Source organism: Microcaecilia unicolor, chromosome 1 (genome assembly GCF_901765095.1).
Source record: "Microcaecilia unicolor chromosome 1, aMicUni1.1, whole genome shotgun sequence".
Lineage (NCBI taxonomy): Eukaryota > Metazoa > Chordata > Amphibia > Gymnophiona > Siphonopidae > Microcaecilia > Microcaecilia unicolor.
Window position 1 is genome coordinate 314177847 of NC_044031.1, and position 18779 is coordinate 314196625.

Consider the following 18779-nt stretch of genomic DNA (forward strand, 5'->3'; position numbering starts at 1 on the left):
CGCAGGTGATTAACTCCCTTGAGAAAGCGCACCACATCTGGCTGCGAAGCCAGGGAAGCACCCTTCAGGCGGCCCCTGAAGCAAGCCAGAGCCGCTACCTGGACTTTAAGGGAACTGAGTGACAGGCCTTTCTCCAGACCTTCTTGCAGGAACGCCAACACTGAAGAAATTGGAGCAGTGAAGGGAGAAAGTGAGCCTGCTTCACACCACGCTGCAAATATACGCCAAACCCTGGCGTAAGCAGTAGAAGTAGAGCGCTTCCTCGCTCTCAGCATAGTGGCGATGACCTTGTCTGAGAAGCCCTTCTTTCTCAGACGCTGCCGCTCAATAGCCAGGCCGTAAGACCAAAGGGGGAGGGATCCTCCATCACCACGGGACCCTGATGTAACAGGCCCTGCTCCACTGGCAGCCGCAGAGGATCGTCGACTGAGAGCCTGATCAAGTCCGCATACCAGGGACATCTGGGCCAATCCGGACCCACCAGGATTACCCTGCCGGGATGCTTTGCCACCCGGTCTAGCACCCTGCCCAACATGGGCCAGGGCGGGAACACATAGAGAAGCTCTTGAGTCGGCCACTGTTGGAGAGGAGCATCTACTCCCAGGGATCGAGGGTCCCGTCCTCTGCTGAAAAAGCGCGGCACTTGGCAATTGGCCGATGACGCCATCAGATCTAGGCTCGGCTGGCCCCAGCGCTTCGTGATGTCCAAGAACGCCTGAGCAGATAGCTGCCACTCTCCGGGCTCCAAGGTATGTCGACTGAGAAAGTCCGCCTTGACATTCATGACTCCGGCAATGTGGGCCGCTGACAGCTGCTCCAGGTTCGCTTCTGCCCACTGGCATAGATTCATAGCCTCCTTGGCTAGAGGGGCGCTCTTGGTACCTCCCTGGCGGTTGACATAGGCCACAGCCGTGGCATTGTCCGACAGGACCCGTACAGGCTTCAACACCAGTACCGGGATGAACTCCAAAAGCGCCAACCGAATGGCTCTGAGTTCCAGGAGGTTGATAGACCACTTTGCCTCTGCAGGAGACCAGAGCCCCTGCGCTGTCCTTCCCAAGCAGTGGGCTCCCCAGCCCGACAAAGAGGCGTCCGTCGTGACAACAATCCACTCCGGGGTCACCAGAGGCATTCCCGCAGACAACTTGTCTGTCTGCATCCACCAGCTCAGCGCCTTGCGCACTGCTGGGTCCAAGGGAAGGCGCACAGCATAATCCTCCAACATCGGAGTCCAGCGCTGCAGCAGAGATTGTTGTAGTGGTCTCATATGAGCCCTGGCCCAGGGCACTACTTCCATCGTGGCCGTCATAGAGCCCAACAGCTGCACATAGTCCCAAGCCCGAAGAGGAGAGGCTACTAGGAACTGGTCCACCTGAGCCTGAAGCTTGACAATCCGATTGTCTGGCAGGAACACTCTGCCCACTTGGGTGTCGAATCGAACTCCCAGATACTCCAGGGACTGAGTCGGGCGCAGCTGGCTTTTCTCCCAGTTGATGATCCATCCCAGGGAGCTCAAAAGAGCAACTACCCGGTCCACAGCTTTGCCGCACTCTGCATAAGAGGGGGCTCGGATCAACCAGTCGTCCAGATAAGGATGGACTTGTACTCCTTCCTTTCGCAGGAAGGCCGCGATGACCACCATTACTTTGGAAAAGGTCCGCGGAGCAGTAGCCAACCCGAACGGGAGGGCTCTGAACTGGAAGTGTCGGCCCAGGACTGCAAAACGCAGAAAGCGTTGATGAGGAGGCCAGATGGGAATATGCAAGTACGCTTCCTTGATGTCCAAGGATGCCAGGTACTCCCCTGCCTTCACTGCCGCTATAACAGAGCAGAGAGTCTCCATGCGAAAGTGCCGCACTTTCAAGGCCCGATTGACCCCTTTGATGTCGAGGATAGGCCGGACAGAACCTCCTTTCTTTGGTACCACAAAGTAAATGGAGTAACGCCCCTTGCCAAGCTGACTTTCTGGCACCGGAACGACCGCACCCAGGCGGATCAGATTGTCCAAAGTCTGCTGCACTGCCACAGCTTTGACCGGAGACTTGCAGGGAGAGAGTACAAACCCGTCTCTTAAGGGTCGGCAGAACTCTAGCTTGTAGCCGTCTCTGATGACTTCCAGCACCCAAGCGTCTGAAGTTATTGTGGTCCACTCGCCCAGAAACGAGGACAGCCGTCCTCCAATCTGCACTGGGGCGTGGACCAAGGCCCCGTCATTGGGTACGAGACCCTGGGGGAGGACCGGAGGGAGCACCTCCGGGACGGCGGTCTCTGCGAAAGGAATGCTGCTTGGGGGAGAAATTCCTCTTAAAGGAAGAGGGGGCAGAGGAACCCGACCTGCCCGGGCGGTACCGACGGGCTTCCTGAAACCGTCCTCTGGAGGTACCGGGACGAGTACTAGCCCAAGCCCTGACCTCTGGTAACTTCTTGCCCTTAGACGTGCCGAGATCGGTCACGATTTTGTCCACCTCGACCCCAAAGAGCAGCTTGCCTTTAAAAGGCAATCTAGCCAGGCGGGATTTAGAGGCGTGGTCAGCAGACCAATGTTTCAGCCAAAGCCACCGCCGCGCAGAGATTGTCTGAGCCATGCCTTTAGCTGAGGCCCTCAAGACATCATACAGCAAGTCTGCCAAATAGGCTAAGCCCGATTCCAGGGCCGGCCAATCAGCCCTCAAAGAATGATCCGAGGGGGAAGCCCGCTGCACCATAGTCAGGCACGCCCTGGCCACATAGGAGCCGCAAACTGAGGCCTGCAAACTTAAAGCAGCTGCCTCAAAGGACGACCTTAAGGCCGCCTCCAATCTTCTGTCTTGGGCGTCCTTTAGGGCCGTGCCACCTTCCACCGGCAACGCCGTTTTCTTAGTCACCGCAGTGATTAAAGAATCCACGGTAGGCCACAGATAGGCCTCACGTTCACTTTTAGTCAAAGGATAGAGGCGGGACATAGCCCTAGCCACTTTAAGGCTCGCTTCAGGGACATCCCATTGAGCCGAAATTAAGGTGTGCATGGCATCATGCACGTGGAAGGTTCTAGGCGGGCGCTTCGTCCCCAGCATAATGGCAGAGCCAATAGGGGCTGAGGGAGAGACATCCTCCGGAGAGGAAATCTTCAAAGTGTCCATGGCCTGTATCAACAGGTTGGGCAAATCCTCTGAGCTAAAAAGCCACGCTGCAGAGGGGTCATCCGCTCCATCCGAGCGGGGATCCGTCTCCTCCAAGGAATCCGCAAAGGACCGTTGGGAGAACTCAGATACGCTGCCCTCATCTACATCGGAGGAGACAAAGTCCTCCAAGGCCTGGGAATCAACCCGAGGGCGTTTACCTCTGGGAACCTCAACCTCTTTACCAGACGAGGGAGCAGGGGCAGCGTTTTGCATAAGGAAGGCCTGATGCAGCAGCAAAACAAACTCGGGGGAGAAACCCCCCAGACTGTGCACTTCCGCAGCCTGGGCTACAGCCCTAGACGCACCCTCAACCGGCGCTCGCAAGAGCGGGGGAGAGACATGCTGCGCATCCAAAATGGCGTCCGGCGCGACACTCCGCGAAGGAGCCGCGCGGGAAGAACGGCGCTTAACTTTAGCCGCTTTGGTGCCGTCGCCCAAATTAAGGGCGTTCATGGCATTAATGTCTCCAACCTCAAGGGCGGCCCAAGAAGAAGCCGTCCGAGCCGCGTGGCCGGCCAAGATGGCGGAGGCGAGGAGCGGGGGATGGGCGTTTATGGCGGGAAAAACCGCCACGCCGGAGGAAGGACCGGGACATTCATCAGTCACGAAACTGTCACCCAACAAGGGTGAATCAGGCTTTAAGACCCCCGCATCCCCTCTAGAAGCGCTCAAGCGATCCGGGGAGCGACTCTTTGCGCCCTCGCCCTCCGACACCATATGCCACGAGGAGAAGAATCGGGGAACCCCCTGCCCGCTATAAAAAGGTAAAAATTACCTGCTTGCCGCTCCGAGCTGTAACGACCTGGTGTCCCAGTGAGTAGCTGCAATAAACGTTTAAATAAACGTCAAAATAAACGCCTTTAAGGACGTTCAAAATTTTTTTTTTTTTTTTTTAACGGAGCCAGCGGGAGGGGGGAGAAAAGGAGGGACCTGGCGCCACCAGGTTTGCACTTGCTCAAAAGAGCCCTCAACCCCAGGCACTCAACAAAACCTAAGAATTAGGCTTGGAGGCCTAGCCAGAGCTGCTGCTGTGTGTGACCACCACCTGCTGAGATAGAGAACATACTGAGGAGTTTCCGGCAGCACATGACCACATATAGGGAGGCAAAAGTTTGCTCTCTATCTCCACCTGCTGGTAGATGGACACAACCCACCAGTCTATGGATTGATCAGCTTGATGATATGGAAATGATAATTTAATATCTACTTTTGTACTAAACAGACAGATGTGATGATTAAGGACAGACAGATCAAGGTAGCAAACAGCAAAGTACAGAGGGTAGGAAACAAATGTTGAATTTTGTGTAAACATCTGAAAACTGAAGGCTCAAGAGACAGAACAAATGAAAAGGAAATAAAGGGATTTATGAATGCATAAGATTATTTCCGTGGAAACGGACCTTGCAGAATAAGACATGGCAGTAAAACAGGCACACTCTCAGAGGGCAGCAGAGTGGGTACTTTCTGGATTGGTCATTAACAAAGACATGACTCTCTCTCCCCATTCACTTTTATTAATATACTTCTTTCAGCACCTGGTCAGTGCAAGTATCACTCAGTCATGGTAAATGTGCACAAAGTTCCATATATACATATGTGAAGCTGTCAAACACACATGCAAAAGCAATCACCTCTAAGAAAGCTCCGGGCCTGTGCCTGGGATGCACATGTCTTTTGCAATAGTCTGAAAGCTACTATATACAGTACACAAGACCTTCAAGTCTTCCTCCTCTGTCTCTTCTTCCTGTGGAAAATCTTGCCCTGTCAGGCCCTCGTGTCAATCTCTTATATCCTCTCTCTTCTCTGCTCAGGCCCCTTGAGACGGATGCATCAAAAAGGCCAGATGCATAAACAGTATGAATTCAGAGGAAAATCCCTGAGAAAGGGAGAAATCCATGGCTTCTGCAAGACTGCAAGTTTGCTATTCATGAAGCCCCCTCTTGGGCCAATGTCTGAGGAAACAGGAAGGCCCTACCCTTGAGCCCTGCAAGGCGGCAGGAATTTCCACATTGCCCTGAGCAGAAGAGGCTCCCTAATAAGCTAAAATGCCACCATTTCTATATGGAGGAAGAGGACCAAATCCAACGTAAGGCATGTCCCACCAAAAGCTCCACATGAGGAGTGCCAGAGGCTCCCTAATAAGCTAAAATGCCACCCACTTCTATGGAGGAAGAGGACCAAATCCAACGTAAGGCATGTCCCACCAAAAGCTCCACATGAGGAGTGCCAGAGGCTCCCTAATAAGCTAAAATGCCACCCACTTCTATGGAGGAAGAGGACCAAATCCAACGTAAGGCATGTCCCACCAAAAGCTCCACATGAGGAGTGCCAGAGGCTCCCTAATAAGCTAAAATGCCACCCACTTCTATATGGAGGAAGAGGACCAAATCCAACGTAAGGTATGTCCCACCAAATGCTCCATGAGTGTCACCGTCTCTTGATTCCTTGGCAATTGTTACAGCAAGAAAAGCAGTTGGCAAGCTCAACCAGGGCCTCAAAGTCACAAGCTACTCCCAGTGTTGATGCTGGGTCCCCCACCCACCACTCCTGGCAATCGAAGTGATAATTGATCATACTACACTAAACAGCCAATTTGGTACTGCTCTCAATGCTGGCATAGCTTTCACTCTCTTCCTCTCGCCTCAAAAACCAACACTACATTGCAATTACACCCCTCCTGAACACCTGCCTGTTAAAGGCCTAGCACCTTTGCACACCTGCCCTGGCCCAGTGAAAATCAACTCCTCCTTGTCCTCCATGGTTTACCCTCCCATTATTTTTTTTTTTAACTGGGCAGAACCCCAAAATTACTGGACAGTGTAATGCTAGAATGAAAGCTTAAATGAACAGAATTAAACAGAAAATTAGACATTTTTGAATCAAAATGTTAGTATGAGACGAAGGAACAGCCAACAGAAATTGGTCCAGCGTAGCAAAAGGCAAAAACATTCAATGCTTTTCACTGTGACCAACAGAGAAGCCTTACAAAATCGTACACGATACAATATAATAATTTTTAAAAAGTTACCGTTTCATTGCTTCTAAACACATACAGAATGTAAGCATTATGTCTTAAAAGCGTCCAGAAACACCAACCACCACCACCTCAACCGCTTGCGTGCAGCTCCCCAAACCCAGAAGGAATACCCGACTCCCCAGGAGCGACCGCATCTTTGGATGTGGGAAGCTAAGTCAATGGCCTCCTAGTAAGGCCTGGAGCTGCCCACCCCTGCAGGGATACAGCCAGAATGGGAGCAGAGCCAACAAACTCCCATGGGAGCTACAGCTGATCAAGGGGTCACTGATGGGAATCCCAAGCTGGAGTTTGGACCGACTGAGGCTGTGGAGGCTGAATCTGAGATCATGCTAACTTCTATATGGCAGGCAATAACCATGCTGAGTAAGACTAACAGGATGGAGCAAAGTGGTCGATAATATAACATCTAGAGTTTCTGTGAAACAATTGTGTCTGATACTTAGGGAAAGATTAAAAGTTTGGAAGATGGATTTAAAGATCTGAAAGAAGGACAATTGAAACTGGTTAGGAGTTCCTTGGAATAGCACTATAAATTGGAACAGATTGAAAACTTTACATGCTTATAATCTCAGGTTTTTCAAAATTTTCCTAAACTCAACAGTTGTCCGCAACTACAATTGCCCAGAGATTTCCTTCCTCCAATTAATAAGATCTATTACTTTCCCTTAAAAAAAAAAAAAAAGGCAAACTGCAGAACCAACCGGAGTAGACAGAAATGCAGGAATGGAAGCTGTTTCACCAGTCAATCTGAAACCTCTCAGGATTTTGTAGAAACTCATGCTACTCTCAATGTGCCCTTCGTGTTTTTGAATCAAACAAGAATTTAATCCTCCACTTGTTTTTCAAAAATAGGGCAATTTTGTATAAGGGTCAAAAATTGTGGTGTTTTCCCTGATATGGATAAAGAGACTCAAAAAAAAAAAAAAAAAAAAAAAAAAAAGGCGTTTTCTGAACAGGTTTATCTACCTTGCTTGAATATTTTGAAATGTTTAATAAAAAGAAAGCTAAAGTGTACAGAACATCTATTATAGCTCACCACCACCCTCTACTGTTTAATATTGGGCATTGTAATCTTTCTTCAAGAAGTTGGGCTTAAAAAAAAAAAAAAGAAGAAGAAGAAGAATTTTGCAGTCACTGGGTGCTGTTAAATGGACAGTTGAGATCTTCGCAGGTAGCACACATCCCCCGGGGAAGGGCTGAGTTGAATTGTGCTCTTATGGCCATACTAAAGGGAAAGACAGGGAGCATCTCTGCATGGATATGCTAACTGATAAAACATTAAAAAAAAGTGTTCCCTCCTCTGGCAGAGGCCTTTGCCAGCCTGTCAGCCACATGAGCATCAGTAGGCTAATGCTCAGAGCCAAGGAGTGAAATTTTCTTTGGAAATAACCAGGGTAAAGTCCAAGGATTCAACCCTCAGGCCACAGGCTGTGGATGGTAACTGAGGGAGTTAGATCTGAATGATGAAATCCTGCCCCACCAGTCTAACCTGCATCGCCTGCTGGAGTCAAAGAAATACTGACAAAATCCAGTTGCCTCACTCCTTACACTGTATGAGTTCAGATTCTCTGTGTTCATCTGCTGGTAGGAGAACATAACATGTTACTTTATACTAGTCTAGGATGAAAAGGAATTGGCCAATACTTTAGATCAGAGGTTCTTCACCTTTTTTGGTATGGACCCCACGAAAGTCTGGTGAAAACTATAGGCCACTCACAGAAAACTGTGTTTAAATGCATTAAAATAAAGATAGTATTACAAAGGAAACCAATTATACTCAAATATAGTTAACAAAATATTTGAATATGTTTTCACATCAATTACTGCTTTCAAAGAAAAAGGTATTTTACATAGACAAATGTATTCTGTTTTTGCTCTTTTAGACACTGAGATTTACTGAAACATTTTTATGAGTCTGGAGGCCATAAATTACTTTGTTGCCTAAATTCACTATTGAAAAGCCACATTTTAGATGGATGGGAAAGAAATAACTTTATTTTCACTCACCTCCAAGTTCATACACCCCCCTAAAATCTATTCATGGGCCTCTGGGGTATCCATGAATTTTTGCAGTTCCATAGATCCCAGGTTACGAATCCCTGCTTTTGAAAGAGTCTGGGAAACTACAGAAAATGCATGAGTTTCTATGATGGGAAGGAAAAGGATGAGAAGCAAAAGAGAGAGAAAAAAAAATAAAAAAAAAAAGAGTCTTGTAGATGGCAGCACTCTGACATTTTAAGTTTCAGTAAGTGTACAGATCACTGGATGTTAAATTGGTTGGAGGCAGCAGAAATGTTGAGCATGTTTCAGTGTGGGGGCATCATTTAATCCTGCTATTAATGAAAGATAATTTTATATCCAGCTGGAGAATGGTATGCATAGGGAGAATCTTGACTTGGTTAGTCTGCCCAGCACAGGAAAAGGTTAGCACCCTTGTGCACATGTGACTCTCACCTGAATTTCAGCCAATTATCTTCCAAGGGATGTTCCTCCTTTCCTTTGATGTCACTGTTGTATGTGCAGTTTGTAGCTGTGCCCACTCCTGAAAGCTGGCAAAGAGGGAGGTCATCAGTCCAGCTCAGCTGCTGTTCCTTGACATTCAATTAAGAGGAGAAGGAATAAACAGATTAAGCAGAAAAGAACAAAGAAACAAATAAAACGGCAGCAGACAAGGCTCATCATTAATAAAGAGCTCGATGCACAAAGCCAGCCATAAAATACGTCTGACTTGGTAAAACTTGCCGAGTTGCAAACAGCAACCAATGCACAAAGGAGACTGCATTCAATTGGGATCGGTTTGCGACTCTAAGCTGTCAAATGCATCTGACAGCTTGCACAAATCCCTGGTGGTCTAGTGGACTATTTGAGGATCCCCCCATTCCCCTGGAATGCACCGTGCAGGGGCTGGGCGCCATCATTTTGCAACTGAAAGGGCCCGAGGCAAGAGGGAGGAGGAGTTGCTCCTGCTCTCCTGCCTCCAACTTTTTAAGGTATGGGCAGGGCAGGGGTCACTAGACTAGACCACCAGGGTAGATCTTTGCAGGTGTGTGGAAGGGGGCCAGGTCCACCAGGAAATTGTTTTGGGAGGCGGGGGGGGGGGGGGGGGGGGGGAAGAACAGGCAGGGTTCACTGAACCACAATGGAATCTTCAAAACAGGGGGGGGGAGGTCAGGAGAGGAGAGGTAGGGAGCACAAAAAAAGCCACAAAGACAGGTCACAACCAAGACAAGCCCTATGAATCCGATGCCCCCAGTGATTCTTAACTCTACTCCAGAGCTACACTTAACTGGCCTGATAGTCAGGATATCCCTGATCAATATGCATGAAAAATTTACATAATTAATTTCAGATTTTCTCAAAACCAGCGTGATTGGTCGAGAACCATAGGAATAGATTGATTTGAGACAGATTTACAGTCTAAAGCACAGGAACCAATCTGTAAAAAAAAAATATATATATAAAATAAAAACAAATTATCAACGTGAGCGTTAAGACCATCACTAGATAAACTGGCAGACCCTCCCCCCCCCCACCCCTGTCAACCTTCACACTCCAGTCTTGAACCCCCATCCCCTTCAAGATGGCTCTTCCCCTCTCTCTAGTTTTTAATTTCCCCACAGCAGGGGTTTGTAACCCAGTCCTTGGGACACACTAAGCCAGTCAGGTTTTCAGGATACCCATAATAAATATGCACGAGATAGAGGTACACACAATGGAGGCAATGCATGCAAATTAATCTCATACAAATTCATTGTGGGCATCCTGAAAACCTGACTAGTTAGGTGTGTCCTGAAGACTGGGTTGAGAACTCCTACTCTAGGGCTCGTTTGTGGTTATCATTTTTTAAACTGCTAGTCTGTTTTCTTCCAGCATCAGCAAGTTAAAACTGCATGGTTTTCTCTCTCAGTCTTGTGAGAATAGCGTGAGATTTTGGGCAGCACATAGCTCAAACGCACCAAAAGCTGCATGGTATACATATTCAACAGAATAACTATTATAAAGGTATTCCAGAAGCAAGCCTGACAATCTATGCTAGGACCACTGCTTTTAACAATTCAACAATTTTTATTATGACAAGTCAAATTAAACACATCCAACAACACGGTATCCGAAGATTCAAATATCAAAGCGCACACTATAGAGACAAAACAGTAGAAATAGTCATCAAACTAGGAACATGTTTATCCCCTCCCATCCCCACTCAGCCTACCCCTTACCATCTACTGAAGTGGAAACAAGTGAGTTTAACAGAGGAACCATAATAACCAGTACAACATCATGGATACATGTGGTCAATGGTCCAGCAGGTCCCAAAAAAAAAAAAAAAAAAAACACCTGCCTGTTCCCCTTATAAGCAAAGAAACACAAAGGATTAATAAAGTCTAGAGCACCTGTACTCTTATAGAACTCCCAGAAAAGAATGAAGTAAGACAAATAAATCTCAAAATCCCAATAGGATCAAAATGATTTAAAAATGATCTGGAAACAGAAATAAGTTAGATGATCAAATTTGCTGATGACAAAGTTACTCAAAGTTGTGACATTACACAAGGACTGTGAAAAATTGCAAGAGGACCTTACAAGACTGGGCATCCAGATGACGTCAAGTGCAAAGTGATGCACGTGGGAAGAGAGGAACCCAAACTATAGCTACATGATGCAGAGTTCCACATTAGGAATCATCATCCAGGGAAACAATTTAGGTGTTGACAATGTATTGAAACCACTGTTCAGTATGTAGCTGCAGCTAAGTAAATAACATGTTATGAATTACTAGTAAATCAGGCCCGTTTCTGACACAAATGAAATGGGCGCTGGCAAGGTTGTCCTCGGAGTGTGTATGTTTGAGAGTGTGTGTGTGAGACTGTGTGAGAGAGAGAGTAAGACTGGGTGCGAGTGTGTATATGAGAGAGAGAGAGAGAGAGAGAGTGTGTGAGAATGAGAGTGCGCCATGGGCCCCCCCCCCTCCATCCCTCCGAGTTCCAGGGTCGGGGCCCCTCTCCCTCCCTTCAAGTTCCAGGGTCGCCCCCCCCCTGCAATTTCCAGGGTCTTCCTCCCTCCAATTTCCAGGGTCTCCCCTCCAAGTTCCAGGGTGGCCCCCCTCCCTCCCTCCGAGTTCCAGGCGCACTCGCTCCAAATTGTAAAACTCATCTTCACATGAAAGCAGCGTTAAAAGGCATGCAGCCTCGGCCCTTCTCTCTGTGTTAGCTCTGGTCCCGCCCTCATTGCGGAAACAGGAAATGAGGGCGGGACCAGAGTTAGAGATAGAAGGGCCGAGCGTGCACACCTGGGGGTGGCGACTTGGGGGGGCGTGGCACCGAGGACGGTGTCGTGCTGTTGGTCAGTGCTGCGGCTGACGTACCCGGAAGCACATGACGTCGGTTCAGTAGGTGGAGCCTTACAGAGCGCAGGAATGCTTCAGCCATGGTCCATGGAGTCAGCTTCAGAACGTTGGAGGTGCGTTTTATTAGATAGGATTAGGAAAGGAATGGGGGAAACTGATATTATAATGCCTTCGTATCACTCCATGGTGGGAACGTACTTATATCGTGTGCCATTCCGGTCACCACATCTGAAAAGCTATGGTGGAATTACAAAAGGTACAGAGAAGTGTGACCAAGATGATAGATGGGCTGGGTCGACTTCTGGCTCTTCAGCTTAGGGAAGAGACAGCTGAAGGAGATATGATTAAAGAGTGTAAAAAAAAAAAACTGAATGGAGTGAACAAGTAGACATGAATCGCTTGTTTACTCTTTCAAAAAGTAGGACTAGGGTGCACACAATGAAGCCTCTAAGTAGTACATGAAAAACAAACTGGAGAAAATATTCACTCAACATGTAATTAAGTGCTAGAATTCATTGCCAGAAAATGTGGCAAAAGCAATTAGCATACAACGATTAAAAAAAAAAACCATTATTAAAGTGCAGTTGGGAACATCCACTGCTTATTTCTACTTTACTCTTTTGGGATCTTCCCAAGCACCTGTGACCTGGACTTATTACTGCTGGAAACAGGATACTACTGTGCTTGATGGACCCTGTCTCAGTAAGGTGATGCTTAAGTACTCATGTATTCATTAACACAATCCATAGGAAAGGACCAAATGATCACAGATTCGCTAATTTCATTGCGCAATGAATGCTAACAGTCAGAACTGTACCAAATGCCATATTATTCAAGTTGAACACCATACCGGTAGCACAGCCAAGATTTTTTTTTTTTTTTTTTACTGGGGCCTGAGGTTAACATGGGTGGGCATAAGACAGTGCTGCTGTGGACAGGACTGTGGTGCTGGAGCCGCAATTTTGGGTAGAGTCAGTAAAAATGTACCAACTTCATCTTTAAAATAAATAAATTTACAGCTTTATACTTATATAATCTTTGTGCTGAATCTAAAGTACCAGTAAATATAACTTAGATTTACCGGTACTTTAGATCCAGAACAAAAGTTTGAAAACCTAATATCAGTAGGAGTTGAAGTTGGACAGTAGGAAAATAGAGGAGTCAGAATCCACAGTCTTGGATACCACTTTCAGTTCTCTTCTCCTTCACCTGTGCTACTGCCATTGAATGGGTGAGCTTGATTCCAAAATGGAGAAAGCACTATCTGGCAGGCTAACCATGACTACACCCCTGCATCATACTGTACTGTAGATCAACAAAAATCTAGTTGCCCTGATAGTCAACACCCTCCTCTTCCCACAAAGGAGAACCTACAGGTCAACACAAGGACAACAAAATTTAACAGAAGTAAATCTGTTGAATTATTGTGCATCTCTAAAAGGGAGAGAATAAGTTACTCTCCTCAAGCTTTGCTACTTCCTTCACATGGTGACACCACTGTATTAAATCTACACCAAAGCTCAACCAGATTACAAATACAATTGAAGTATGATAAGACAAAGAAGAGGAACCAATCTACATAGGTCAGAGCAGCCAAGCAGCAGAGATGACCAAAGACCAGTATGCACCACAAAATCCTCACAACAACCTTTTATTAGCTGAAGTTTCCATTAAAACGCATGGAGAAGTACTGGTTGAATGTCATCCAAGATAAAAAGATGACCCTCCATAGATCACAAATGAGGGATAAAGATTATAGGAGCGATTGTGCAGAAACTGTAGATATAGGCCATGGTGAAGCTGCTCATGGACCCACTACAGCAGGAGATCAATCACAGATGTTATTGAAAAAGTTAAGGGAAATAGTTATAATTAAAGGAGCCTCCTGTAGACAAAGAAAAGATAATGGATATTTAAATTAGGAGGATATATACCAAGAAAAACTGGAAGAAAGGAATATTCGAAGAGAAGGAAGCAGTCATGACCAAAGGGAGAACTGTAAAGATTACTCAGGAGTCAGTGTTAAAAACATTATATAGATCAATAATCAATGAAAGTTCAAGCACTCAAAACATTAGACAGCTGTGTTTCGACATATTCTGCCTGCATCAGGCACCTGTGATATGCCAAATTCAACACTCAAAAGTAGGTCTTAGGTCACTCTTAGACGCTATTGCTGATCTGCAGATAACACAGCATTTCATTTTAAGAATACAGCCTAGAAATTACCAAAGATCTTCTACTTTTATGAGTGCTGAATTGGGCATATCACAGTTACAGATCCCTGATGCAGAGTATGCCAAAACACAGTCGTGTTGGGTCACCATGAATCTCACAACTTATATTGATTCTTGATCTATACTTGAACTCTGCTGGACTCCCAAGTTGTCACTGCTGCCTTCTCTTTGTATGTACCTCTGTGGAGACCTTCATCCTTTTCTTCCATCCAGAAAGAGGAATACTGCCATAGGAGAAGATGCAAAAAGCTGTAAACTTAAAACCAAAAAAAACAAACAGAAAAAAAAGAGGAGACCTATGCAGGTGCACAAGAAGAAAGGTATATGTAAAGAAACAAAGAAGCGCCTTAAACACCAGAAGAAAAGCTGGGTCCAAAACAGTTCGACAGGGAACTGTTGGAAGAGCATTTGGATGGTTAAAATACCATCAACTAAAGCTCAAACAGAAAGTTCTTAAAAGCAGCATCAAGAGACAGACTAGTGAATGACAAGGGGATGAGAAAGGGAACATAAGAAGAAAGGCCAATGCTGTAAGAGCAAAAGGGACCTGGAAAGACCACCAGGAAAACAGCTGATGCAAAGAAAGATGAGGTTCAGAAAGGAAAGCTGAAGCAGAGATGGCCAGAGGAGAATAAGCAGTGAGATTAAAACAGGCCAGGCCAAGAAGTCAAGTAAAGAGAAGGCAGGCTGGAGAAACACCCAAAGGTGGAGGAATTGACAGCTAAGCTCCTGCTTTATGAGAAACTAGATGCATATGCTAGATTCCAGAAGAAGGAAAGATTGCTCAAATTGAACCTGACCCCTAAAGCAAAGGATAAATAAAACACCTAAGGGCTCTTTTACAGAGTGTCTGTAAGCCCAACGCTGGCTTACTGCTTGTTCTTCCAGGGCTATCTCCGGGCCAACGTGGCCGCTGGTGGTAGTCCCGCCCTGAGTGCATTCCATTTCCAAGCGAAAAAGAAAACCCCCGGAAATGGCTTGCACGGCGATAACTCAGCAGTAATTGGGCATCGCTGCATGCCGCCTGGTTACTGCTGGGTTAGTGCAGAAGACTTTATCGCCACCTCAGTCGGTTGTGGTAAGGGCTCCCCGCCGCATGGTCACGGTTAAAAGTCATCTCACCGAATGGCTTTTGGGGGGGGGGGGGCTTTTACTGGCTGCAGAAAAAACAGCCCCCACTGATAGCGCGGGTCCTTTTTCCCGCAGCGTGGTATAAGGACACCATAAGGTCACAGCATGTATAAACTGCATATAATATTATATTATGCAACAAACATTACCACCATGTGAACATTTCTGGCAAGAATACAGAGCCAGAGAAATAACACAACCAGCCCTCAGAAAATATACACTGAAGGAAAAATAAAGTCACTGGGTACAGAAGTATCCCTGTTATACTCGTATCTCAATGGATTGCGCTCACAAAAATTTATTTCAACAAAAAATAAAAATGAGAGATTGAAAACATCAAACTGAAACATACTACATTAATGAAGAAAAGACAGCTATCAAAGTGAATGCTCCTGGGCGTATTCAGTGCTCTCCCCTCCCCTCCCCTCCCCTCCAAAGGGAACACACACACACCTTGCAGTATTCTGCAATCAAGCACACTGTGATAAATTGCCTATATACACTATGACAACCAAAAGAACGCTCTCTTTGGCACAAGTACCATTGCGAGTGTTAGCAGTCAATTTGAGGGGTTGAGATTACGTGCCATAAATCCCAAATCCTGAAAGAGTGAAGTTCATCCTGTCTAGGTACATGCATACCAAGCCGCTCGGAGACCCTAAAAAAAAAGGGTTTTAGAGGGGACTCGGCCCTTGTACTGAGTGTGAGCATAATAGAATAGTACGGAGTGTGTGTGTACATATTTCCTACAGAAAAAGCAAAGATGCCGAGCACCCCTGTCCACAAACACTCGGGGACCAGGATCCTGTCCTATACACCATGAGCTACACTCACTCACTCTCTCTTCTCCGTCCGGGATCCGGCACCCTTCCCTCAATCTCAAATTCAAAACTCCTTCCTACCTTCAAACTCATGCCTAAGGTCGCCAGGCACCCTCCGGCTGTGTTCGTTTCGTTCACTCCTGGAAACAGGAAACACATCAGAAGAAGGGGCGGAACGCCGGGAAAGGAAAGAAGTTGCGTCAGTGACCTACGGGACCAAGTAGGTTAGAGTGAGAGCAGCCTGAACAGGAGACGATACTAGCCTATCTAGCCTATTATACGGGTTGAAGCCAGTGGGCGTAGCTTGTTGGAAGTAGGCGGAGTCACAAGTACACCCAAAACAATAGCAAACGCTATTTGAAAACAATAGTAAAAGCAAAAGATAAGGGACTGCCTATGCGTGGCCGGTCTGTAAAAACTCAAACGCTGTTCCAGTTGGATAGGCAGTGCCTTAAAAGGTGGAAGACAAAAGATTTTTTTTAAGTTGACAGCTTTTAATTTATTTGAAAGTGTCCCATATGTAGATATAAATATCCTATATAATATTGATTCTTGATCTATACTTGAGCTCAGCTGGACTCCCAAGTTGTCACTGCTGCCTTCTCTTTGTATGTACCTCTGTGGAGACCTTCATCTTTTTCTTCCATCCAGAAAGAGGAATACTGCCACAGGAGAAGATGCAAAAAGCTGTAAACTTAAGATCCTTAATATTTAATATCAAAGGATGATCTCAACCTCCATTTGGATAATCCCACCTCTCCAGAAGTATCCCAGTTCCTGGATTTTCTCCACCTTTGTGACCTTGAATGTCCTATCTCTGGTCCAACTCACCGTAAGGGTCATTCACTTGACCTCCTCTCATTTAAATTTTTAGATGATCAGTACTTTTCTGTTCATGATATTGGCTGGCTGGAAACGGCTTGGTCGGATCACTTTAAGCTGCAGTTCACCCTGCATTGGCAAACCTCAGGTCTCCTCCGGCCTCGTCAGACTCACCAATATTACACCAGAGGTGTCATCGACCCCAGCTTGTTCTGGAGGTCTCTCTATAGTCACGGCTTGGATTTGCAACCATCCTCGCCCACCTACCTCTCTGACTGGGACCACACTTGCAATGCTGTGCTGAATACAATTGCACCCCTGCGTCTCAAATCCTCGTACATTCGTAGATTATCACCCTGGTTCTCAACAGATCTGAGAGCTTTGAAATGTGAGGTACGACGTGTGGAAAGAACTTGGCGTAAATGCAAATCTGATCTGGCTCGGGAGGCCTGGAAAAATAGTCACCGCAAGTATAAATACGCCATCCGATTCGCAAAGCGCACCTACTTTTCATCTAAGATGCAGGCGGTTGGCTGGGACATCCGACAGATATATCAGCTGCTAAACACCTTTCTAGATACTCGCAAGCTAGAACGCTCCAGTGTTGATCCTCCTTCAGCTACGCAACTTGGATCTTACTTCAAGGAGAAAATTCTTACCCTGCGGTCTTCAACCGTCAGCTGCCTCTCTGATGTGGACGACTTCCTGGCATCCTTGGCCGTGCCTTCGGGTGCTTGCCCTGCTGACCGCTTTTGGATCAAATTCAATCGCCTGTTGCCCGACAAGGTGGCTGCTGCTTTACGTAAATTCACAAATAAAAGCTGCAGATTAGACGTTTGTCTGACCCATCTCCTAAAAGTCGCACCAAAATGTTACATCGAAGATCTGACTTGTTACCTCAACTATATGTTAAGTGCAGGATTTTTCCCGCCAGGTCATGGAAACATCCTTCTCACTCCAATCCCAAAAAATTTAAAGATCAAGCCAGATGTCATCTCTAACTATCGCCCAGTGGCTTCGATACCTCTAGTTATCAAGCTGATGGAGAGTCTGGTCAATGTTCAGCTCAACGAATTTTTGACTAATTTTGATATCCTCCACCATTCGCAATCAGGTTTTCGAGTTCATTACAGCACGGAGACTGTCCTGGTCACCCTCTTATCTAACTTTCGACGAGAACTATCTGTTGGACGGAAGATTCTTCTGCTGCAATTTGACATGTCTAGCGCTTTCGACATGGTGGATCATGAACTCCTGCTCCACCTACTGGACTCTTTTGGTATAGGAGGGCCAGTTTTGCATTGGTTCAAGGGTTTCTTCAAGGTCCTACCAGGTCATGGTGAACTCCTACACTTCTGAACCGTGGAATGCTTCCTGTGGGGTCCCTCAGGGCTCTCCCCTTTCACCTACCCTATTTAATATTATGATGATGCCTTTAGCCACAGCACTTGCAAACCTGGACCTCAACCCTTTCATCTATGCGGACGATATTAGCGCGTGCTAAAAATGTAAGTGCGCCTACAGCATGGCTTAGTAAACAGGGGCCCTAAATAGATAGAAACTCTGAATGTTGAGCACCTGATTCTTATACCATGATGGCTGTGTTTGTGGCCCTTTACCAGGAGAAAAAAATCTTTGCACAAATACGAGTGCTAGGGTGTACCTATAACTAGCCTCTCCAAATGACACACTGATTACAATTTATAATAAATTACTACTCTACCTATGAAAAGTTATTTCGTTATTATACTTCCTCTGTGTACATCCATACCCTGCACAAGCCAGCATGTTTAAAACTGTAAGTGAGATTAAATAAAAATGCTACCAACAATAAAGAACAACAATGTGCATACAGCAACTCATAGGTTTGTTTTTGCTTCCTTTTGAGTGTATGGGGATGATGGCTGCACAGGGGAGGGGAAACAGAGATTTCCCTCACTGGCTTCCTAGAATGTTAGCAAGCTCTGTTAACGAATCCTCACAATGTGGGCAGAGATTCCTTGAAGCAAATATTGTGGTTTTGCCAAAGCCTAACTGAGATCACCAACTCATCCAAATTTATTGACCATATCTTTATTAAATTTAGATTACAAAATATATGCTAAGTTTCTATCTAATAGATGGGAGAAAGTTATACATCTGCTCATTCATTGGGACCAAGCTGGCTTTATTAAAAAATAGATATAGTGCTGATAGCACTCATCTTTTGTGTCACTTCCTCCACAC

The 18779-nt window shown here is 46.2% G+C and overlaps 1 protein-coding gene across 3 annotated transcripts in view; it reads right to left on the reverse strand.

Annotated features, from left to right (window-relative positions):
• Positions 1-15965, reverse strand: part of TAB1 (TGF-beta activated kinase 1 (MAP3K7) binding protein 1) — a 190448-nt gene extending 174483 nt beyond the window's left edge. For all 3 annotated transcript variants that reach the window (XM_030208454.1, XM_030208463.1, XM_030208445.1), the window contains exons 1-2: positions 15813-15965; positions 8653-8789 (exon numbers count right to left, since the gene is read on the reverse strand). In XM_030208454.1, coding sequence (XP_030064314.1) covers positions 8653-8789; positions 15813-15890 — 215 coding nt within the window. In that variant the 5' untranslated portion in view covers positions 15891-15965. The remainder of the gene's footprint in view (positions 1-8652; positions 8790-15812) is intronic.
• Positions 15966-18779: the final 2814 nt, after the last annotated feature.